The following is a 19,774-nucleotide window of genomic DNA, read 5'->3' on the forward strand; positions in this document are numbered from 1 at the left end:
ATATGAAATAGAAAAGACTCGCATAAAAAAATCTCATTCTCTATTTGCAGTTTTGTTATAAAAAAGTCTTATTTTATAATACAAGCATCGCCATTATATTCGACAGTGTTGTTTAATATTATCTATACGTATATAACAGTATAATATATCACAATAAAATGGACGTGCGAATGGCTTTCGCATGAGTGTACTGTGCGCGCGTGTGCGTATTTAAAGAAACAGATATGGCAGAAGATCATTCTTCAGTAAATTATACGCAGTTGAGCTCGCAACGTGCTAAATGCTCTATTATGATTCTTCTTCGCATCATCGTAAGATACGATTGTCTTTGAATATTTGTCGCATTTATAACAGATGTTTTCGAGAGTGTAAAAAATTATCAGAGCTTTTTCATTCATTTTATATAAGAGTAGATTTAATAATTAAGATGCTTATTCTGAAAATGGCACGAATTAAATTTTCGAACACAACAAATTTTAACTCTATAAATATAAATCAATACGATTTATACATTTTAACGGCATTTCTTCAATGTTATCTATATAATTTTTCAATATAACAAAAACATTATTATCATGATTTAAAGTAATACGTAAATTCTAGAAATTCCATGATTGTTCTGTCGATTAATGTGAAGACTCATTTCTGTGGAATACCATGGCATCAATCAAGCCACGATTTGAATCATTAAATTAAATGAACTGCGGACCGCGAGCTGAACGTAACGTTCGAGTGTTAAAAGTCATTACTTTATTATCGTTGTTATAAAACAGCCAAGCAAGCGCGTGGATAGAAACGGCGCTATGATATAATACATTGAGGAAAATTCCTGTCGAGACCGTCATCGAAATATCGAAAATGCAAAAGTATGGTATATATACATGTCTCTATCTTTGCAATTGTGCATTGTGTGCCAGTATGTTATTGTATACCGTATCACTTATTTCCACTTTTTTACACGTGTATTATTTTGAGAGATCAACAAACGAAAAAGTAGTGAATTTGATAATGACTGCAATTCTTTAGGCCGCATCGATTAAACTCAGATGTCGTAATCAATGAAGTTGTTTCATGATTTTTGTCTTTTTAAATCATAACAAGAGCTAACGTAGTTGTAAAGGAAGAATTAATCGTCCTGAATGACGTTGGTATCAGCAACGTTCCACAATTGTCCAATAGTTATTAATCTAAGCACTCGGCATTTGACATTTGAAATGTCAAAAAAGAGATCCTCGTTTAATTCTTGTTTGTGGAAATGTCGAACGATTTTCGGATGGCTTAAATCCCCCTTCTTCTCTGGCAAGATCGTGTTCTGCACAGCTACGTGTATGCTTTACAGCTACGTATCACGCATTTCGCAACGACGAAAGCAAACAACGAAATTGTCGTATGATTGTATTGTTTGCAATCTGCAACTTCATCGTTTTTCGCAATTGACGTCGATTCTTACGTCGTAAAGCTTCGTATTTATTGGTCTCTATTCCTAGCATTACAATCTCACCTGCAACAGAAAAAGATCGATTAAAAAAACCTGACTTTTAAGAATTCACAAAAATGTCGTGCCATAAGTATTTAACAAATAATAGTATTTTTTTGATATGATTAATGAAACCGAGTATATAATCTCACAAAATAGTAGCCATAAAATAAAAATTAATGCATCAATATTTTAAATCAAAGACAATCAATTTTATTTTAATGACAAGAAAAAAATGTGTTTCATGTATAGATATCGTGACTGTTTTTTTTGCTATAAAACAACATTGATTATTCATATTCCAAGATGTTGATGCAACACTCAGGAATTTACGAGTGTTCTTACCTAGCGTATGGAGGTGGCGGTGTTAGCGTAGGAGAAACGATACTAATGGTCGTTGGGATAATTTGTCCTGAGGATAACGGCGGCGGTGTGCTACCATTGCTCAATCTGACTAATTGACTAGGATTTAGCTTGATGGCATCATCATAGCTTGGTGGTGCGTCCGTCACCGCCTCGTAATCAGGCGGCTTCTGTCTCGACACGCCCGAAGGTTCTTCGATGGAAATCACGTGGATCGGATCATCAATCTTTAAAAAAAAAATTATCGATTTACTTCGAATTTATTTCGAAATATTAACGATATATATAAATATATAACTTTGTGTGTAGAGAACTTTCCTACTTATATTCGAAATGTGAAAGTTCGTGAAAGTTTATCAGTCAACTCTTTAAGATTTTTTGATAACATATTATTTAACTCTGATCGCTTACTACGTGATTGAAGAGATTATATTATATGTTTCACTAATTGATTTAAAAAATTTTGGAAAGATTGCTACAAAAAAGTAAGTATCAAATCAAAACTTATATACTCATATGAACGCGTTCATTGTTTCGTACATGTATATGTAATAATTTATAATCTTCTTATAAGAATTAAAAAATCTTAAATTTCAGCAATATTATAATTTTAATTTCAATACTATAATTATCATTTCAAGAATAAAATAATTATTTTGACTTTAAGAAGATTATAATTATCATTGATTTCAACATGTGTTATTTTCTATCCAACATTTTTTTTCCTCTCCATTAAAGAAAATTATTCTTAAATAACAAGAATATATTTTTTTTGGTTGAACTATATAAAATGTCTTAATCAAGCCAATTTTATTTATTTGTTTAACGCAATATAATCTCATTTCAAGGTTTACATTTTGAAAGTAAAGATATTGTCAAAATAAGAATATTCTTTTTTTCTGTGTAGTTTTATTAGATTAATGAGGCATTGCATCTTTCAATTTTCTTAAAACGGAATTAAAAGAATCTTTTATTATCTTATGACTCATATCTCGCAATTTAACTTTGGAAATTTTATAGAGTTTTGTAACTAAAATGCAAAGTTTCTGCAAGTTTGCCATTGTATTTTTAGAATTTAGAATGCACTTCTCAGCTTCGAAGATTCAAGAAAACAGTATTTAATTTTAAGAATTCTCACACAATCACGTAAGTTAACAATCTTGAGAATTCTCTCTTTAAAGTCTTATATATATAACTTGAATTTAAACCCGTCGCGATTCAAAACATGCGTATACAAAAAAAGAACACATCGCACAGTTAATCATTATGGAAATATATCGTCGTCGGAGTCTATTTAAAGTATCCGGATCGACATGCCGGCCCCGCACAGTTCCCGCGATATTCTACGTGCCACGTTATAAGGATATTCACCCGGAAGTGCACATCGCGCTATATTCGTCGTAGGTCGTCTATAGATATCTATCTACGTATTTCCAGCTTTCTCTCTTCGGAAACATTGTGGCTGGTTTGAATGTAAGTCGCGAAAGGGCGCGCGCGAGATACATATAGGGTGACGTACGAACGCGCGCGGTCGACGAAAATAAACGTGGCTATTTGTGGCGATAAAGAAAGCTTTGCTGGAAAATTGCATAATGAGCTTAAGTAGGAACGCGAGGTGAACGACTGACTCCGAGATGTGTCCGCACGAAATTCTTTCCTGGTAAAGGTTCTTCTCAATTATCGCTCACTAGTAAACACGAGCATGACCTCGAAAATTCGGAGAATCGACCGATTACACTCTGCTTGTATTTAATCAGACATATCAAATAATATGAAAGTATCATTTCTTTCTTCGATGGTGCCACATATATCACTTACGTCAAATGAATAGCGAGAATTATATGATGCCAAATATAAATCATCGCATCATATGTCGTCAGAATGTACACAATATTTGTGAAATAATAATTAATTGATTTACGATTAAATTAAATAATAATTAAACTGATAACTTTTATTTTAAATTCATGTAAAAAATTCCTCAGATATACGTGTCTATAAAGATTTGAAAATACACTAAAATTACATCATAATATTTATCATACATAATGATCGAATTTTTATTGTTCGAATTTATTTGAAAAATCCCAAATATAGTCATATCGACTTCTTTGTCTAGAAGTGGCCTCGCGATAAATCGTTATCTTAAAGGTTATCGCGTTTCAAGAAAATAAATTAATTCATTTAATTAATGTTTGAAAATAACTTTCGTGTGTGTTGAATTTGAGAAATCCTTTGTAAAAATAGATAGTATTGCAAGATAACATATAGTGTAGTGAAGATAACTATAAGACCTAAGACACGATGCCTTTGCTTAACACACATACAAAATGTCATGCGTTTTTTTATAAGCGAAAAATAAACGTGTATATGAAATTTAATTAACTATAATTAATAACATATGAAACCGGCAAGCAACAGCATTTTTCAACAAACACTTTTTAGAGTTCAAACTGTTGTTATCTTGCCTCGCAAACTTATTTCACGCTGCCAATTTAAAAACTGTTATTAAAATTGTAAAAAGAGTAGAACAGATATGTATCCAAGGATAAGGAATGATTAAAAATAGCTCGGTATTTGTTTCCGGATAAATCTTTTTACAACAGTAATCGACAAAGATCGCTACGTTCTTTTTCATATAATCGACTTAATGTGCATTATATCTTCTTTTTTTTGCATAAATAAAACATCTCGAAACTAGATGTTCTTTCGATAAAAAATTCTTTGATCAACTCAGAGTCGAGTGTTTTCCTTGCCAAAGTATCAATAAGTTTTAAATTATTGAAAAAAAGACTTTTCGTAATAAAAAATTTTAAGCGCGCAGTCAAATGGATAATAAAACTGCATTTTTATTCCACCTGGTAGAATTTACTGCCGGAATTTTAACTTAAGACTCTGTTACAATATATGATGCAAAAAATTGAAAGGTTGCAATCAATATGACCTTCTTTGTTTTTTTTTAAGGAAAAATCGACTTTAAAATTATAATCGAAAAATCTTATTAAAATGACATCTAATAATTAAAGGACATTCTATATAATGTAACGAAAGGACGAATGAACAGATAAATATTTGAAAATGGACAGGTCGTTTATTTTACGTGGAGAACATTTGCCGACAATTTCTACGAAGAAAAATACTTTATGGATTTAAAATAGCAACGAACTAGAAAGGTAAGCAAGTGGAAAAAGAGAAACCGAGGCAGGCATTGCATAAAAATAAAGCAAAAAAAAAGTTAAAAATATTTATGATAATATCTTCCTTAGACCCGTTATGATCATTAATTATTGTCAATATTGTTTGACGTTAAATATTAACGAGTATATAAAATTCACGCGCCAATGGACTGACAGTAGAAAATCTCCACTCGTCAGCATGTGTTGAAATTATTTTTAATGATTATGTCGATCGTATGATGAGATTGATTGCGCAATGGTATATGATTCATTCACGCCGACAGTACTTATTATTCTAGCAAAAATATTAACTTGCAAAGGAGAATGTTTCGAGGAAAGGAGAAGTTGTCTGTAATATTTCCGTTACTCGAAACCGAAAGGAGGAAATTATATAGTAGAATGATACAATCATGACTTTGCACCATTTTAGTTGACGTGACAGTAGTTTCACGACGAGGAGTTTTGCCTGCTTGAAATTTTTATGATATCCGCAAACATTCAGCGCATTTTGTCGGCGAAGAAACGCACGACGAGGGCGTGTTTATCATACGTCAATGATTTATGAACGCGCCACGATATATTATCTGATACGTATGAAAATATACTCTCTTTTATCTTCCTTCTTGTATCTCGGGTTTTATTCGAAGAGAAAAAGTATAAGCTATACACATATATACACATCGCGGACAGGGTATATTATTAAGCTTCTTCTTATTCTGCCCACCGCTAGTAATTGCGGCTTATACTGCTAGGCTAGGGTATATCTATAGATAATTCTTTTGTAGTCTATAATAGGGGGTTGACCCGGATCGATCTAAAAACGTTTTAGACCGATCCCCGGGGGCCTTCAACCGCACCGACGACCTGCATCTTTTCGAATCGCTAAGGAGGTTTTTATTGTATCAATATTTATCGTCACTCTCCTAATATCAATAATATTGAAATATCCAGCGAATAATATTAAAATATAAATATACGCAATGTATTGATAAGTAGAGTGTAGTATTTAACAGTAGTTGTTATCTTATTTAAACGAAATATTACGTAAGTCACAAGAAATATATGTTAATAATATAAATGAAACATAAATATTTTAATGATAAGTATCAGTAAAAAATATCGCTCGCAAGTAAAGCTATACATTTTTTTAATCTTTTCTGAAAATAAACTTTTATTTTTACATCTAATTTAATCTTCTTTTCTACAAATCAAACATGTTTAAAGATTGTCTAGATTTTATTTGACATACATGATTTAAGAATGCGATTTAGCTTGAAAAGAAATTTAAATGATAATTATTACTACATCTCTTTTTTTATAAGTTTTTATAAACTGAGTATCTAATGCAGTAAATTACAAAATAACACGAGAGCACTTTTTATATTATTGATTCCAATCCTACTCGAAATTATTTTGATAAATATAAAGAATTAATAAATTATTATTATCACTTAAGCACGTGCATATAAAACTTCACGTAGTAAAAAATAACTAATGAAGGCAGACTCGTAGAAAGGAAGATTAATAGTCTGAAAACCGGTAAGAAAGAAAAAAATAACGAGTTTGCGGTGTGTTTATGAGTGTGTGGGTGTGTATGTGTGTATGTGTGTGTGTGTGTGTGTGTGTGTGAATCACACCTACAATTTTTCGCTGACAATTTTTTTTTTTTCGAATTCGATTACGTCAAGCGTGAATTTCGTTCATGCAGACGAACAAATTCGCTATCTCTCCATAGATAGACAAATACGAAAGTTACCTGTGCCGTGATCGGATGGCTCGTGTGTTGCGTATGCGTGCTCGTCCTAGTTGGCGGTGCGTGCAGCCAACAACACATTGCGGCGCAAATGAGGAGAGCCCCGGCAACTATGCAGGCGACACCGACGTAACGCACCGGCTCGACATAGTTCTCCGCCAAACCTAACCAGTTTATGAGAGCTCCGACGCATAGGAGAACCATACCGTATCGGTACGGACGTTGCGATCTCCGAGATTCCTCTAAAGACATAGCTGAAAAGCATGGAATTTATATATATATATATATATATATATATATATATTTATTATATACAAAATATTTATTACATATAAAAAATTCCTTTGTGCACGCATTTTGTAAAAATTATTCGCAAAAAAAGAATAAATATTATTAACAGGGCAAAACGTGTATTAAGATCATAAAGACAAATCGTTAAAAAAAAGTTATTTGTGTAATATCAAAAAAATCTCGATTGTTTGGGCATTATTAAATAGCTCACATACAATAGATAAAAGAACGCCGCTATTCATCACTTCATTTGAAGATAATGACATTTATGAATATGAATTGGATGGTTTCATTTAATATTGAATGATGTTAGTATGACAGTTGTCGAATGCTCGTGGTAGCCTACAAATCTAATAGCATGTAGGCAATATTTAATCGAAAGTTCCAATTATTCTACTACAGGTAGAATTGTAACCAAAATTACAAGTCAAAAATATAATTATTACGATTAAATTAAAATATAACTATTAAATATAATTATTAAAATATAACTATCCAAGTAAATTTTTATTATAAGATTTTAAATTCTAATGATACACTCAAAAAAATGATCTTGCAACTTCAACAAAAATTTTCTAGGTGTAAAAAATTAAGGACAAGTATATTTGTGATTAATATTTGGCAATGGGATCTAAATTTTCTAGAGGTATTGCTAGAATATTGCTGCTATAAATTCTATATGTGACAAATGTGACAAAACAATGTGTCTGTTGGCACGACATTTTATTAATTTTTAAAAAGTAATGGTAGTTCCAGTAGCACTTTTCATAGTTCTATAGTTCCTGATGATAAACATTAAAAAAAGTTCCGCATTTTTAATATCAAAAATATCGAAAATAAAAAATGACATGCTAAGTTCACGTTCCAGCACGGCACATCGTCTTTTAAAGTACAAGAAAACATCGAAAATCAAGATGTTTATTAAGAGTTCTCGTTAGTTCTATATCAATTCTACAATTATATATTACTTCAAGGCAAAATTCCAACAAATTACCAAAAAAATCAAAAATAAAGAATGACGCGCTAACTTCGCGAATTTAGCACGACACTCTTCTCTCTAAAGTACTAAAATTCGAATTAAAAATTCTTATTTTTTACAAGAGTTCCCGATAGTTCTAATTGAGAGTCGCATATATATATAATTTCAGATCGATATTCCACTAATTAACTTTTAAACAGTTTTTGTTTTAATTGCGTATTACGACACTTAGTAAAAATGTGTCGTGCTGATGATTTTCGACAATTCTAACGATAGTTTTCGACAGTTCTGCAAGAGTTCTATGCATTAAAATCAGTTTTAAACAGAGTCCCGATCATTATTTATTTTTAAAACAATTTTTAACAATTACGTCCAGCACGCCACTTAGTAAAAATGTATCGTGCTGATGATTTTCGGCAATTCTGACGATAGTTCTCGACAGGTCTGCAAGAGTTCTATGTATTAAAATCAGTTTTAAACAGAGTCCCGATCATTATTTATTTTTAAAACAATTTTTAACAATTACGTCCAGCACGCCACTTAGTAAAAAAGGTATCGTACTGATGATTTTCGGCAGTTCTGACGATAGTTCTCGACAGTACTGCAAGAGTTTTATGCATTAGAATTATTTTTAAAAAGAGTTTCCGTTATTATTTATTTTTTAATCAATTTGCGAAATTAGCACGATACTCTCCTCGCTAAAGTACTAAAACGAAAATTGAAAATTATCATTTTTTACAAAAGTTCCCGATAATTCTAATTGAGATTTACATATATGTACAATTCCAAATCAATATTCCACTAATTAATTTTTAAACAATTTTTAACAAAGAATGCATAGAACTCTTGCAGAACTGTCAAGAACTATCGTCCGAATTGATTAAAAAATAAATAATAACGGAAACTCTTTTTAAAACTGATTTTAATGCATAGAACTCTTGCAGAACTGTCGAGAACTATCGTCAAAACTGCCGAAAATCATCAATACGATACATTTTTTACTAAGTGGCGTGCTGGACGTAATTGTTAAAAATTGTTTTAAAAATAAATAATGATCGGGACTCTGTTTAAAACTGATTTTAATACATAGAACTCTTGCAGACCTGTCGAGAACTATCGTCAGAATTGCCGAAAATCATCAGCATGACACATTTTTACTAAGTGGCGTGCTGGACGTAATTGTTAAAAATTGTTTTAAAAATAAATAATGATCGGGACTCTGTTTAAAACTGATTTTAATGCATAGAACTCTTGCAGAACTGTCGAAAACTATCGTTAGAACTGCCGAAAATCATCAGCACGACACATTTTTACTAAGTGTCGTAATACGCAATTAAAACAAAAACTGTTTAAAAGTTAATTGGTGGAATATCGATCTGAAATTATATATATATGCGACTCTCAATTAAAACTATCGGGAACTCTTGTAAAAAATAAGAATTTTTAATTCGAATTTTAGTACTTTAGAGAGAAGAGTGTCGTGCTAAATTCGCGAAGTTAGCGCGCCATTCTTTATTTTTGATTTTTTTGGTAATTTGTTGGAATTTTGCCTTGAAATGATATATAATTGTAGAATTGGTATAGAACTAACGAGAACTCTTAATAAACATCTTGATTTTCGATGTTTTCTTGTACTTTAGAGGACGATGTGCCGTGCTGGAACGTGAAGTTAGCACGTCATTTTTTATTTTCGATATTAAAAATGCGGAATTTTTTTTAATGTTTATCATCAGGAACTATAGAATTATGAAAAGTTCTACTGGAACTACCATTACTTTTTAAAAATTAATAAAATGTCGTGCTAACTTCACAGACACACAAACAACATTCTAACAGATATGAAACATAGCAGATAAATTTTAACTGAGACATCTAGAAATCTATCTACATTAGCAAAATATTTTTTTGAGTGTAGAACACACACACGACGTAGAAATGATCGACGTCATTCAGCCCGATTCCACGATATTTAATACACAAATAGATCTCTTCTGATATCCCTCATTCAATGATTTATATAAAGTTCAAGATTAAATATCGTTTCTAGTAAAGTATAAAACTCTCAAATTCATTCAAACTCATATATCTCTAAAGCCTGAATATCCGTTAAAAATTGGAGAGAGAAAGATTATCGAATATCTATATGATTAATAAGTAGTTCAATCGATAAGCGATCGATATATTTTACAAAATAACGGCAAATTATTTCTGCACGAACGTATGTACACGCGTTTGTCATCTGAAACATGGGTCAACCGTGTCACGTTGAGTTTTATTGACGCAAATTGCAACTTTATTAAACAGCGTTTGTGCTCACAATATTGACGAAAGCAGAAAATGTTTGTTGCGAACATCTTGATAAAAGACACGCCACTTTCCAAAGTAGGCTATTTGTATAAAACTCCATTACTCATTCGTCTTTGTGAATATCAGAAAAGGTGACAAGTATAACGTCAAGAATTAGGTGAGCGATAAATAATGTTTCTCTAAAATTAGTAAGCACATTAACGGGCACATTTTGATACATTTTCGTCTTGTGGACATTTATTATTTTATTAGTATTCTGACATGTGTATATATATGTACAAAAACATTGACGATTAAGACTGTTAAATATAGAAACAAGTGTACATCTTTAAAATTTAGTAAACTTATATTACTTGGTATAATAAAGTTAAACTCCCTTTCTAAGAGTAAAATATCAATTAAAATGCATGAAACTTTTATTTAAAAAACAAGAGTACTCATCTCATGATATTCAGCAATTCCAGAACTACAGTAACATTATTTTAGTGTTGAAAATTACTGTCACGTATCGATACTCGCCCATATCACAAAAATGCATCCAAATATATAAATGACAATCGTCGAGATAAAATTTTATTTGAATTCTCATCGCCGAATAAATAAGTTATTCAGGAAGCCAATTCATCAGCTGTGCTTATCATTCTTACATAATTCATCGGCTGAGAGACTATAAATATTCTTCGATTATCTACAAAGTAGGCTACAGGCAAACGATTATAACGCGCAGATAAGCTGTGTTGGTATTAGTGCAGAACGATCGATATTTGTCATATTTATATATTATTTTAGCAACAAACATTATTCAATTATTAAGAGCGTTATTTCACTTATATGTTGCAAAAATGAAATATGAAAGCTTAGGTCTGAAGTGACGTACTCTGAAAAATAACATGAATACCATAGATATCGCATCCATATAATTATTGCAGGCTAATTTCCTCTTAATGCACTTACGTTTGCATTAACGTCAATAACATTAATATTAATGTCGTTAAAATTGTAAATTTGATAAACATGGATAATGCATTGATGCAATTTTAAAGCTGCCTGGTTACATGCAAATGAATTCAAACTATCTCTGTCAATTGAATTGGTTTTTATCGTTCCTTTTAAAAATCTTTCTTGCCATGCGTCAAAAGCTTTTAGTCTTAAAAACTACGCAAGTTTAATTAATATAACATACTGTATAATTAGTTTACCGATGGACTCGTCCATGTTGTCAGTTATGAGAAATAATATGCCAATAACACAGCTGTTAGTCTTTCGACTAGCAAATTTTCTTGGCGACTAACATATCGCGCTACAGACCGTCGTATATAAAGCGACACGAATATAATAGAGAGAGAGATCGTTCAATTCGAGCCAAGATGTATGATTATACGATCCGTTTTCGAGCATGTCATTGTGAAATCGTAAAGATAAAGTCTTATTTTCGAAACGTTATCATCCCTGATCAGCAGCGAGCTCTCGCCTTTAAACATGTGAAGAAGACGCCGTAAAATTGTCTCATCGCGGTGATACAGTTTTAAATGCATTACGTGTGCAACGAAGATACACGCATCAGCCAGACTTCGTATGCGTGCACAAACTAACGCAATGACGCGGTCGCGAAATTAATTCCAATTTACATATATACTCGAAGCGACATCCAAGGACGTGACTTGTACTACGAACCTCCTCAAATGGCTAGACTACGTTCAATGAAGTGCAGGATATTGCTTAAACACAGCTTGTCCTGATGTACATACATATGCTATATCTCTTGTTTCTGTTAAGAACAGATTGTACTAACACAGGTAATGTTGCAATAGAAATGCTAAGGAAAGATTTCATAATCATCCAGAATATAGAGAAAATTAATCAAAAATTTGATTATAAGCTATGAATTATAGTAAAGGAAAAAGAAAAAATACAATTAAATCTTATTATTTTAAAGAAAAATAGATTTTTTATATTAATCGACGAATCTTATAAATGAAGAAGAACTGTATAATCAAGCAATAAGGCTTGCAACTTTGTTGCAAGAACAAAAAAAAAATGTTGCATACATATCATGTTGTCAACGATTTTTTGTTTCTTGCAAGTGTATTGATTTTTAACCGCATAATATATGTAGTATAGTGAGAATATGCAGAGTATTCCAAGGCCATTGGAACATGCTTTAACGACACACACTAACATAAGTAATAAAACTAAGAATATCGTTGCATTATACATGTAATAAATGTAACAAAAAAAAAAATTTTAAAGATGAAAGTGGTTTAAAGAATTACCACAAGCACAAGCAAGTAACAAAATATCTCTTATTTGAGCTTATAATTGCTATTTATTATTATATTTTATGCAGAAAGTATCAGAATTAAGTTAATGGAAAATTTATTTAAAAATGATTAAAAAAATGTCATTAAAATATATTCGTAGTTCAAAAATTCTTTACGCATAATCTATTTCATATACGTTATCACACGTGTCATATTAATTGCAACATTACGTTATCACAACAAATCTCTCATCATAACTCATTGTCATTCTCATTTTTACTGTAGATACGAAAATTGCATTTAAAAAGTCACTAACATATTAGTGGTTAGTGGTCTGTATTCTATCTAATACCTAAGCAGCACATAAATCCTTAAAAAACGTCAAGAAAAGACGACCTGAAAATCTTTTATCAGCTTTTAGATTTATTTTTAAGATATCTTTTGGCCTTTTGTGCTATGTAATTTTGTTCAATTACATCTTTCAACTTTTTTTTGTCACACATAACTGCCTTAAAATATTACAATATTCTAAGACAGTATTAATTATAAGTAAGTTATATTAATTGCAATATTTCTAATTTTTTTATTTAAAACGTAGATTTGTGTTTATGCATATCGTAAGAGTGCGTGTTAATATGTAGGAGAACATGGTGGAAATCGACATGCAACGGTTAGACAGGTTTTTTGCTATACACATATGATATCTGTTTCTCACTTGTATATGTGATACAGTTGCCTTGCTATTTTTGAAGTAAACCGGTTTGTGATTTCAAAGCAGGAAGAACGGTTAGCCGTGAATATTATATATTTTACTCGGAATCATCAAATGTAGCTTTAAATTTAGAAAATATTATGTCATATGCGACTTAATAAATTTTGCTTAATTTAATTCATATTTATATCATTGTTTTTATATATTCGTCGTTTATTTATATATTCGTCTTGACTATATAACTGTTACTTTTTTCTTAAAATTCCAGTCTAACAGTTCTAATTGTACTTTGAGAGTGAAATTTCTATTCCGAGATTGAATTTAAATATATATTTTCTCTCCTCTATTAATTTTTGTTAATTACTAATAATAATGGCAGTAGAGAGCAAAGTATATATTGCAAAAATTTATGATGTAACTAAAGATAATATAAATCTAAGAATATAATAAAAATTTAGATATAGTGAAATAAATAATTTATTACAAATTTATTAAATCAATTGATATATTAGCTTCAGTTATATCATAAATTTTTGCAATATATACTTTGCTCTCTACTGCCATTATTATTATTAATTTATTTCTATAGAGAGCCTCGTTATCAGTTATTTGTTAATTACATTTCTCATCAATGAGATATCAAAATTCGTTATCATAGTAAATAAATCGTCGCTAAGATTCTTTTTGAGTACATTAATATTAATCAAGATAGATTTTTCAGTTTTGTAAGATGTTAGATACTCAATCCAAAAACATTTCACGCTAATGTGATCAAAGTTCTCTGACAATGTGCGATTTTGACACTTTATTTCTTTAGTCCTTTTTTTAGCAGTCGTAGATAATAATAATTAAAATAAAGGTTAGTAAGTAAATGTAATTGCAATTACCAACAAGTAACTGCAGATTGGCGTAGCGTTTCACGCAAAATTATTTTATCTCAAACATGATAATCTATTATTATCACATAAATTTATTCAATGCATCGAATAAAATGAACAGAGCCCGAGTACAACATGCGCATAAAAATGCACGCTAACACAAATCTCAAAAAGATTGAAATATCACAAAGTATTAAAAAAAATTTGATAACATTGTTTGTACTTTTGTATAAACCCGTTTAGACTTGATTTTTGTTTACACTTTTGTTGACACTTATATTGCACAAGTAATATTTTACGTAAATCTGAACAAAACATACATGAAACTCAGTAAGAGAGATAGCAGAAAAAGATGATACTTAAAATACTGTATATGGTTCTAAAATTGAATTTAAATATATCTTAAAAAAATACGTACTTTATAATATATATCAAATATGAAAAGGTTAAACATGAATATTTCCTTCTTTCTTTGCTACTTGTTTTCATCTCTTCTTGAATATTTTTAATTCTTAAATTTATCACACAAAAGAAAAAAGTACTTTGTCATTAAGATTACATCTTACGTTCGTTTACATCACAAAGCACACAATGTGACGTTCAAAGTAACATTATTAGATATGACGAATATCAAAAACGCATGATAACACATGCATATCTAATTATTTATAGCGTACACTCAAAACATATGAAAATATGTTGCCGATAATAAAAGAATCAGCTTCTTTTTATATTCTACAATAATAATCAAAAATTTGTCATTTGATAATGAAAATATTAAAAATAAAATAAATAAAATATTAAAAATGAAAAATGAAAAATGAAATAAATAAGTAAAACATGCATAGATTTATAAAACAAACAAGATGAAGAAAGTACATAATATGTACATACATAGTAAGATAGCATTATATATGTATTATTAAAATTATATTAATCGTCAATAAATGATCAGTAAATAATATTTGCATTATTAACGTTAGTTAAATTAATACGGCAATAACTTCGCCAACGCAAAGTGTATTTAAAAATAAATATATTTATATGTATATATAACTAATGAGTTGATAAAAAAATAATGTCGGTTTTTTGCAATAGTCGATGTATTTGTATTTTTCAATACAAAGTACTGTTCCTTCTATAAAATATATACATATTCTTTTGAAAGCTGACACTTCAACACGTGATTTAAAAAATTATTACGTTTAATTAAATTTTCTTGAATTACACTTATTTTGAAAATAAGTGACAAGAAGATATATTTTCGAGCAACTATGCTTTTTGTATTTCCATAAAGAAAAAAACGCGATACAAATGGCAGTAAAAATCTTTTTTACTGTTTATATCACGTTTTTCATTTGCAAAAATAAAAAAGTATTATTCCTTGAAAATATACTTTCTTCTCATTCTCAAAATAGGTCAATTAAAGAAAATTTAATTAAACTTTTTTTATATATTTTATAGTTTAGGAACAGTGCTTTATTATTGAAAAACACAAAAACGTCATCTATTGCAAAAAAACGACATTAAATTTTGGTCAACCTAATTAGATAAAAAAAAAACATTCACTGATATATTTTTCATTTTTTTGTCATGTGCAAGAAGTCAATGTACAGTCATAGCCGGTAAGTAACGTATTTCCTGTGGTGGTAAATCGATCCGTCTATGCTTTCGTGCATTTTACATTTTATTGAACGGCTTCCCAGACCGCGTGCGTGACGCCCGGATCTTTTCTACATTTACATGTGCATATGTCACGTTTTGCATGTCAGTCCTCCATAAACCGACAGAAAATCAACAGCGGCGCGACTCTTGCATCAACGGTTTACCGACAGCATGGCAATGCAATTGTTACATAATTACCTGTCGCTTACATGGTTTGACCTTAACCCGGTTTCGCACTTTGCACACTTCAAATATGGTAGCAGTAGATAAGTAAATGATAAATCGACTTTATGCTTTGAAGCTCTCGCATAAAAACAGGTAATCTAAAATATATGTAAGAATAGCTTTATTTTTACTGCTGTCGTCGCCTATATTTGCATAATTTTTGATATGACTGACTCGAGGTGATTTTTAGATGGTTTCTATTCCTTTCTGTCTTTTCTAATATTGTACGTGTGAAAAAATAATCATGTCTGCCATTTTTGCCATGAGATAGTACTGAACGCGTGTACGTTATAAGATTTGAAGAAATTGAAAGTGGAAAGATAAAAAATATAAATAATTTTCTGATTCTGAATGCATTTCTAATATAGTTTTGTTTCTCTGAAATTATTTACAAACAATATAATGTATAAAGAACATTTGCTAAAAATCATTTCCTATTATTTCTTGTATATATATTTTTGTTATGTATATCAAATTTTTATAATTTTTATAGGAAATTTATTAAAATAAATTAAATTTATTGAAATAATTTAAATGTAATTAAATAAATATTTATGAATTCTCCGAACATATCTTCTTTTGCACGAAAAAAGCGATTAAAAAATATATTTTGTTTAACGAGCATTGAAAAATTACTACAGATATGTTTCTCGATGACGCTCAAATTATCATCGGGTACGAAATTTTTATTACATTACCACATGTTTAACATTATGCGACAGTTGATCGCAACTGCAAAAATTCTACGAAGAAGAGATGCAGACATTCATAATGAACTGCGTCACTGATATAACGTAAGTTATCGCGCCTTCATAGACTCAACATAAATGTCTCGTGTCATAATTGCAAATCTTTTCAGTTATTTCCTTGCCAAATGATTCGTATTTCAAATGAGATTTTAAACCAAACCGTGAAGTTAAAGAAGATAAAAATAATGAGAAAGACGACATTTGAAGATATTCACTTCTAAGAACCTATTTAGTTAAAACAAATCGTATTTGCATTTCTATTCTATACAACATGAGCTTTATCAAATAGCACGCACGAATTATATTTAGTTTCCATGAATAGAAATATCAAGAGGGTATTAAACAAGCATTATTTAAATGACTGCACTTGCAAAAGAAATTTATAAATACATAAAAATGATATTAAAGTATTGCAATGTATTAATATGCTATTCAAAGATAAATTTAGTATTCATTTTTTTCAATTGATAAAAAACAGATACATCTGTGATGCTCAAAGACATACGCTTCAAAGGTACACATATTTACAATTCAGAAGTTATTACACTTGTAAAGCATAAATAATATGAGAAGAAGATTGCAAACATCTTTTTCATGAATGAATCCATATTCTTTATATATAAAGATACATTTGTTACGAGCGCATGTGCAACAATGTCTGTCTATCAATGTTTTATAATAAATTGAGGATACAGATATATATATCGATAAATGCGCCTCTATATGATCACTCAATTAACAAGTTGAAGAACTAAATAAATTATAAATTGGTCAAAATAAAATATTTGTATAAATAATGTATAATATTTTATACAGTTAATAAACATATCTAAATTTTTATCAAAATATTTAATATAATAGTGCATTAAAGTATATTTAATATAAATTAATATAATTCAAATAAATGATAATTTTGTATAATATAAATTTAAAAAATTTTCCACAATATATATTGCATTCTTCAAAAAAATGTAATATACTTCAATTTTATTTTATTAATGCTCATTTAACGGACAAAGAACTGATATGTGCAATCTATTATATTTTGTTCTGATAAATCTTCTGATAAAGATATATATTTTTTCAATCCGTAGACGTAAGGAAAGCGAAAATAGAATGACATTAAAATAGAATGACATTATAATAAGAATAGAAGTGGACTAGTTCTTTTGTGTGATTGTACCATATATATGTTCTCTCAACGATACTTTTTATTACAATTACATTTTTGCTTTCTTTTTTTTCTTTTTCGTATAACTTTCTTAAAATCGTGTTATTAAATTTTTAATAAACAATTCATACACAACATTATATCTTCAAATAGAAGATCTGAGGTAATCAAAAAATATAATTTTATTTTTGTAATTTTAATTATTACCAAGAGAAGTATACGTTTTCCTCTAAGATTGAGTAAATATAAATAATGTATATGACCTAGCGAGATAAAAGCTATCACGTTCCAGTGTTTATTATTGTCAGGATAACTGAAATCGAGAAAATATTTTCTCTTACCTGAACTAATCTCCGCAGTAATTTCAAGCTGTTCGATGCCGAAACTATTGGCACGCACTAATCAAACTCTCACTGAGTCCTTGATTATTTGTAGATCGGTTACTCTTCTGTGCGTCGAAGGGGCCCTATAGCTGCCCTGTTGACGCACCAAGAGAACGTAACTCCCACGAAGAGGACTCGGCGCAGACTGACGCGGTGACCGTTCTCGCAGTCTGTCTAACCCACGTTGTTCACTACCAGAATCAAGCGCAGGCGCAGGTATACGCAGGTATACGCACGTATACGTATCACTGATGTCAACATGCTTTACAGTATTTTTCAAATGTCTTGTTTAAGGTAAATTGTTTTGCATTAGCAGTGTTTATTATTTTTAGACATCTCAATAACTCTATATTGCTTAAATATTTAAATAATTTTCTTTTTAAAAGCATGCATTATAATAAGGAAACTGACCTGAATTTAACTATACATATTAAATATATAATAAATTTTAATAAACATTAATTATTATTTTACATGTTATATTAAATAAAAAAGCTAAAACATGTAAGACAAAATAAATGATTTCATCAATATAGCTACTAGAATTAAAAGAATAAAGGAAAATTATTGAATATACGCATTAAAAAGCTACAATTTTTTTCTTTTGCATATAGTCTCTCTCAATATGAAAAACTAACTTTCATACTAATATATGTATACAATTATCACACACACACACATACCGGTATATAAATGTATTTCTTACGTAATTGAATTATTTCATAGGAAAAAAATAGTATTTATTCCATCTATTAAAATCAATCGAGAATTGTTTACTTAAAATAAGTTTCCTTATTAGTCTTCCGTCAAAACACAATGTCGTATTTTTCTGAGGATAAGACTTATTAAATAGCTTATTAAACCCTGATTTCTGGCTTATTACTTGAGATGCGTCAAAACTTGGTAGAGAAATCTGTCTGGAAAATTTTTGATTAATTGCTATTTGGTAGCGACGCACAAAGTGGAAAATAAAGAACATTAATTCGATAACGAGAACTGGCAGCTTCTCGTATCGTGATCGAAAACATCTTGTTGCGCAGTTTTCTATCTAAGCAACGGTATAATTAATGCATTTGCGTTGAAACGGATCTCTCGAGACTGGATCTATTTTTTTATATATATAAGTATCAAGTAATATTTTTAGTTCAATCCATAGACTTGATATCAGGTTGTGTGATACTATTAGTACCATATGTTGAGTTACACATTCAAATGATAGGATATGCGTAAATACAAGGTCATCAACTATATAAAAAGTCTAAGCTATTAATATAATAATTTATAAAAAGGAAAATAAAGTATTCACACATCTTTAGTAATTGTATACATATTTAAAATAGAAATATATAAGAGAAATTACTCCAATAATTTGAATTAAATATGT

The 19,774-nt window shown here is 29.7% G+C and overlaps 1 protein-coding gene across 3 annotated transcripts; it reads right to left on the reverse strand.

Annotated features, from left to right (window-relative positions):
* Positions 1-50: 50 nt before the first annotated feature.
* On the reverse strand, positions 51-18,563 carry LOC140668099 (uncharacterized). 3 transcript variants are annotated; one of them, XM_072896714.1, is made up of 4 exons: positions 18,349-18,563; positions 6,773-7,023; positions 1,823-2,067; positions 51-1,501 (listed from the first exon to the last, which is right to left on the reverse strand). In XM_072896714.1, the coding sequence occupies exons 2-4, from the start codon at positions 7,019-7,021 to the stop codon at positions 1,498-1,500; spliced, it is 498 nt and encodes a 165-aa protein (XP_072752815.1). In that variant the 5' UTR covers positions 7,022-7,023; positions 18,349-18,563; the 3' UTR covers positions 51-1,497. The 3 variants fall into 3 exon arrangements, with proteins under 3 accessions (XP_072752815.1, XP_072752814.1, XP_072752816.1); XM_072896713.1 differs by lacking the exon at positions 18,349-18,563 and adding an exon at positions 11,546-12,096; XM_072896715.1 differs by lacking the exon at positions 18,349-18,563 and adding an exon at positions 11,530-11,662.
* Positions 18,564-19,774: the final 1,211 nt, after the last annotated feature.

This window comes from Anoplolepis gracilipes, chromosome 7 (assembly GCF_047496725.1).
Source record: "Anoplolepis gracilipes chromosome 7, ASM4749672v1, whole genome shotgun sequence".
Lineage (NCBI taxonomy): Eukaryota > Metazoa > Arthropoda > Insecta > Hymenoptera > Formicidae > Anoplolepis > Anoplolepis gracilipes.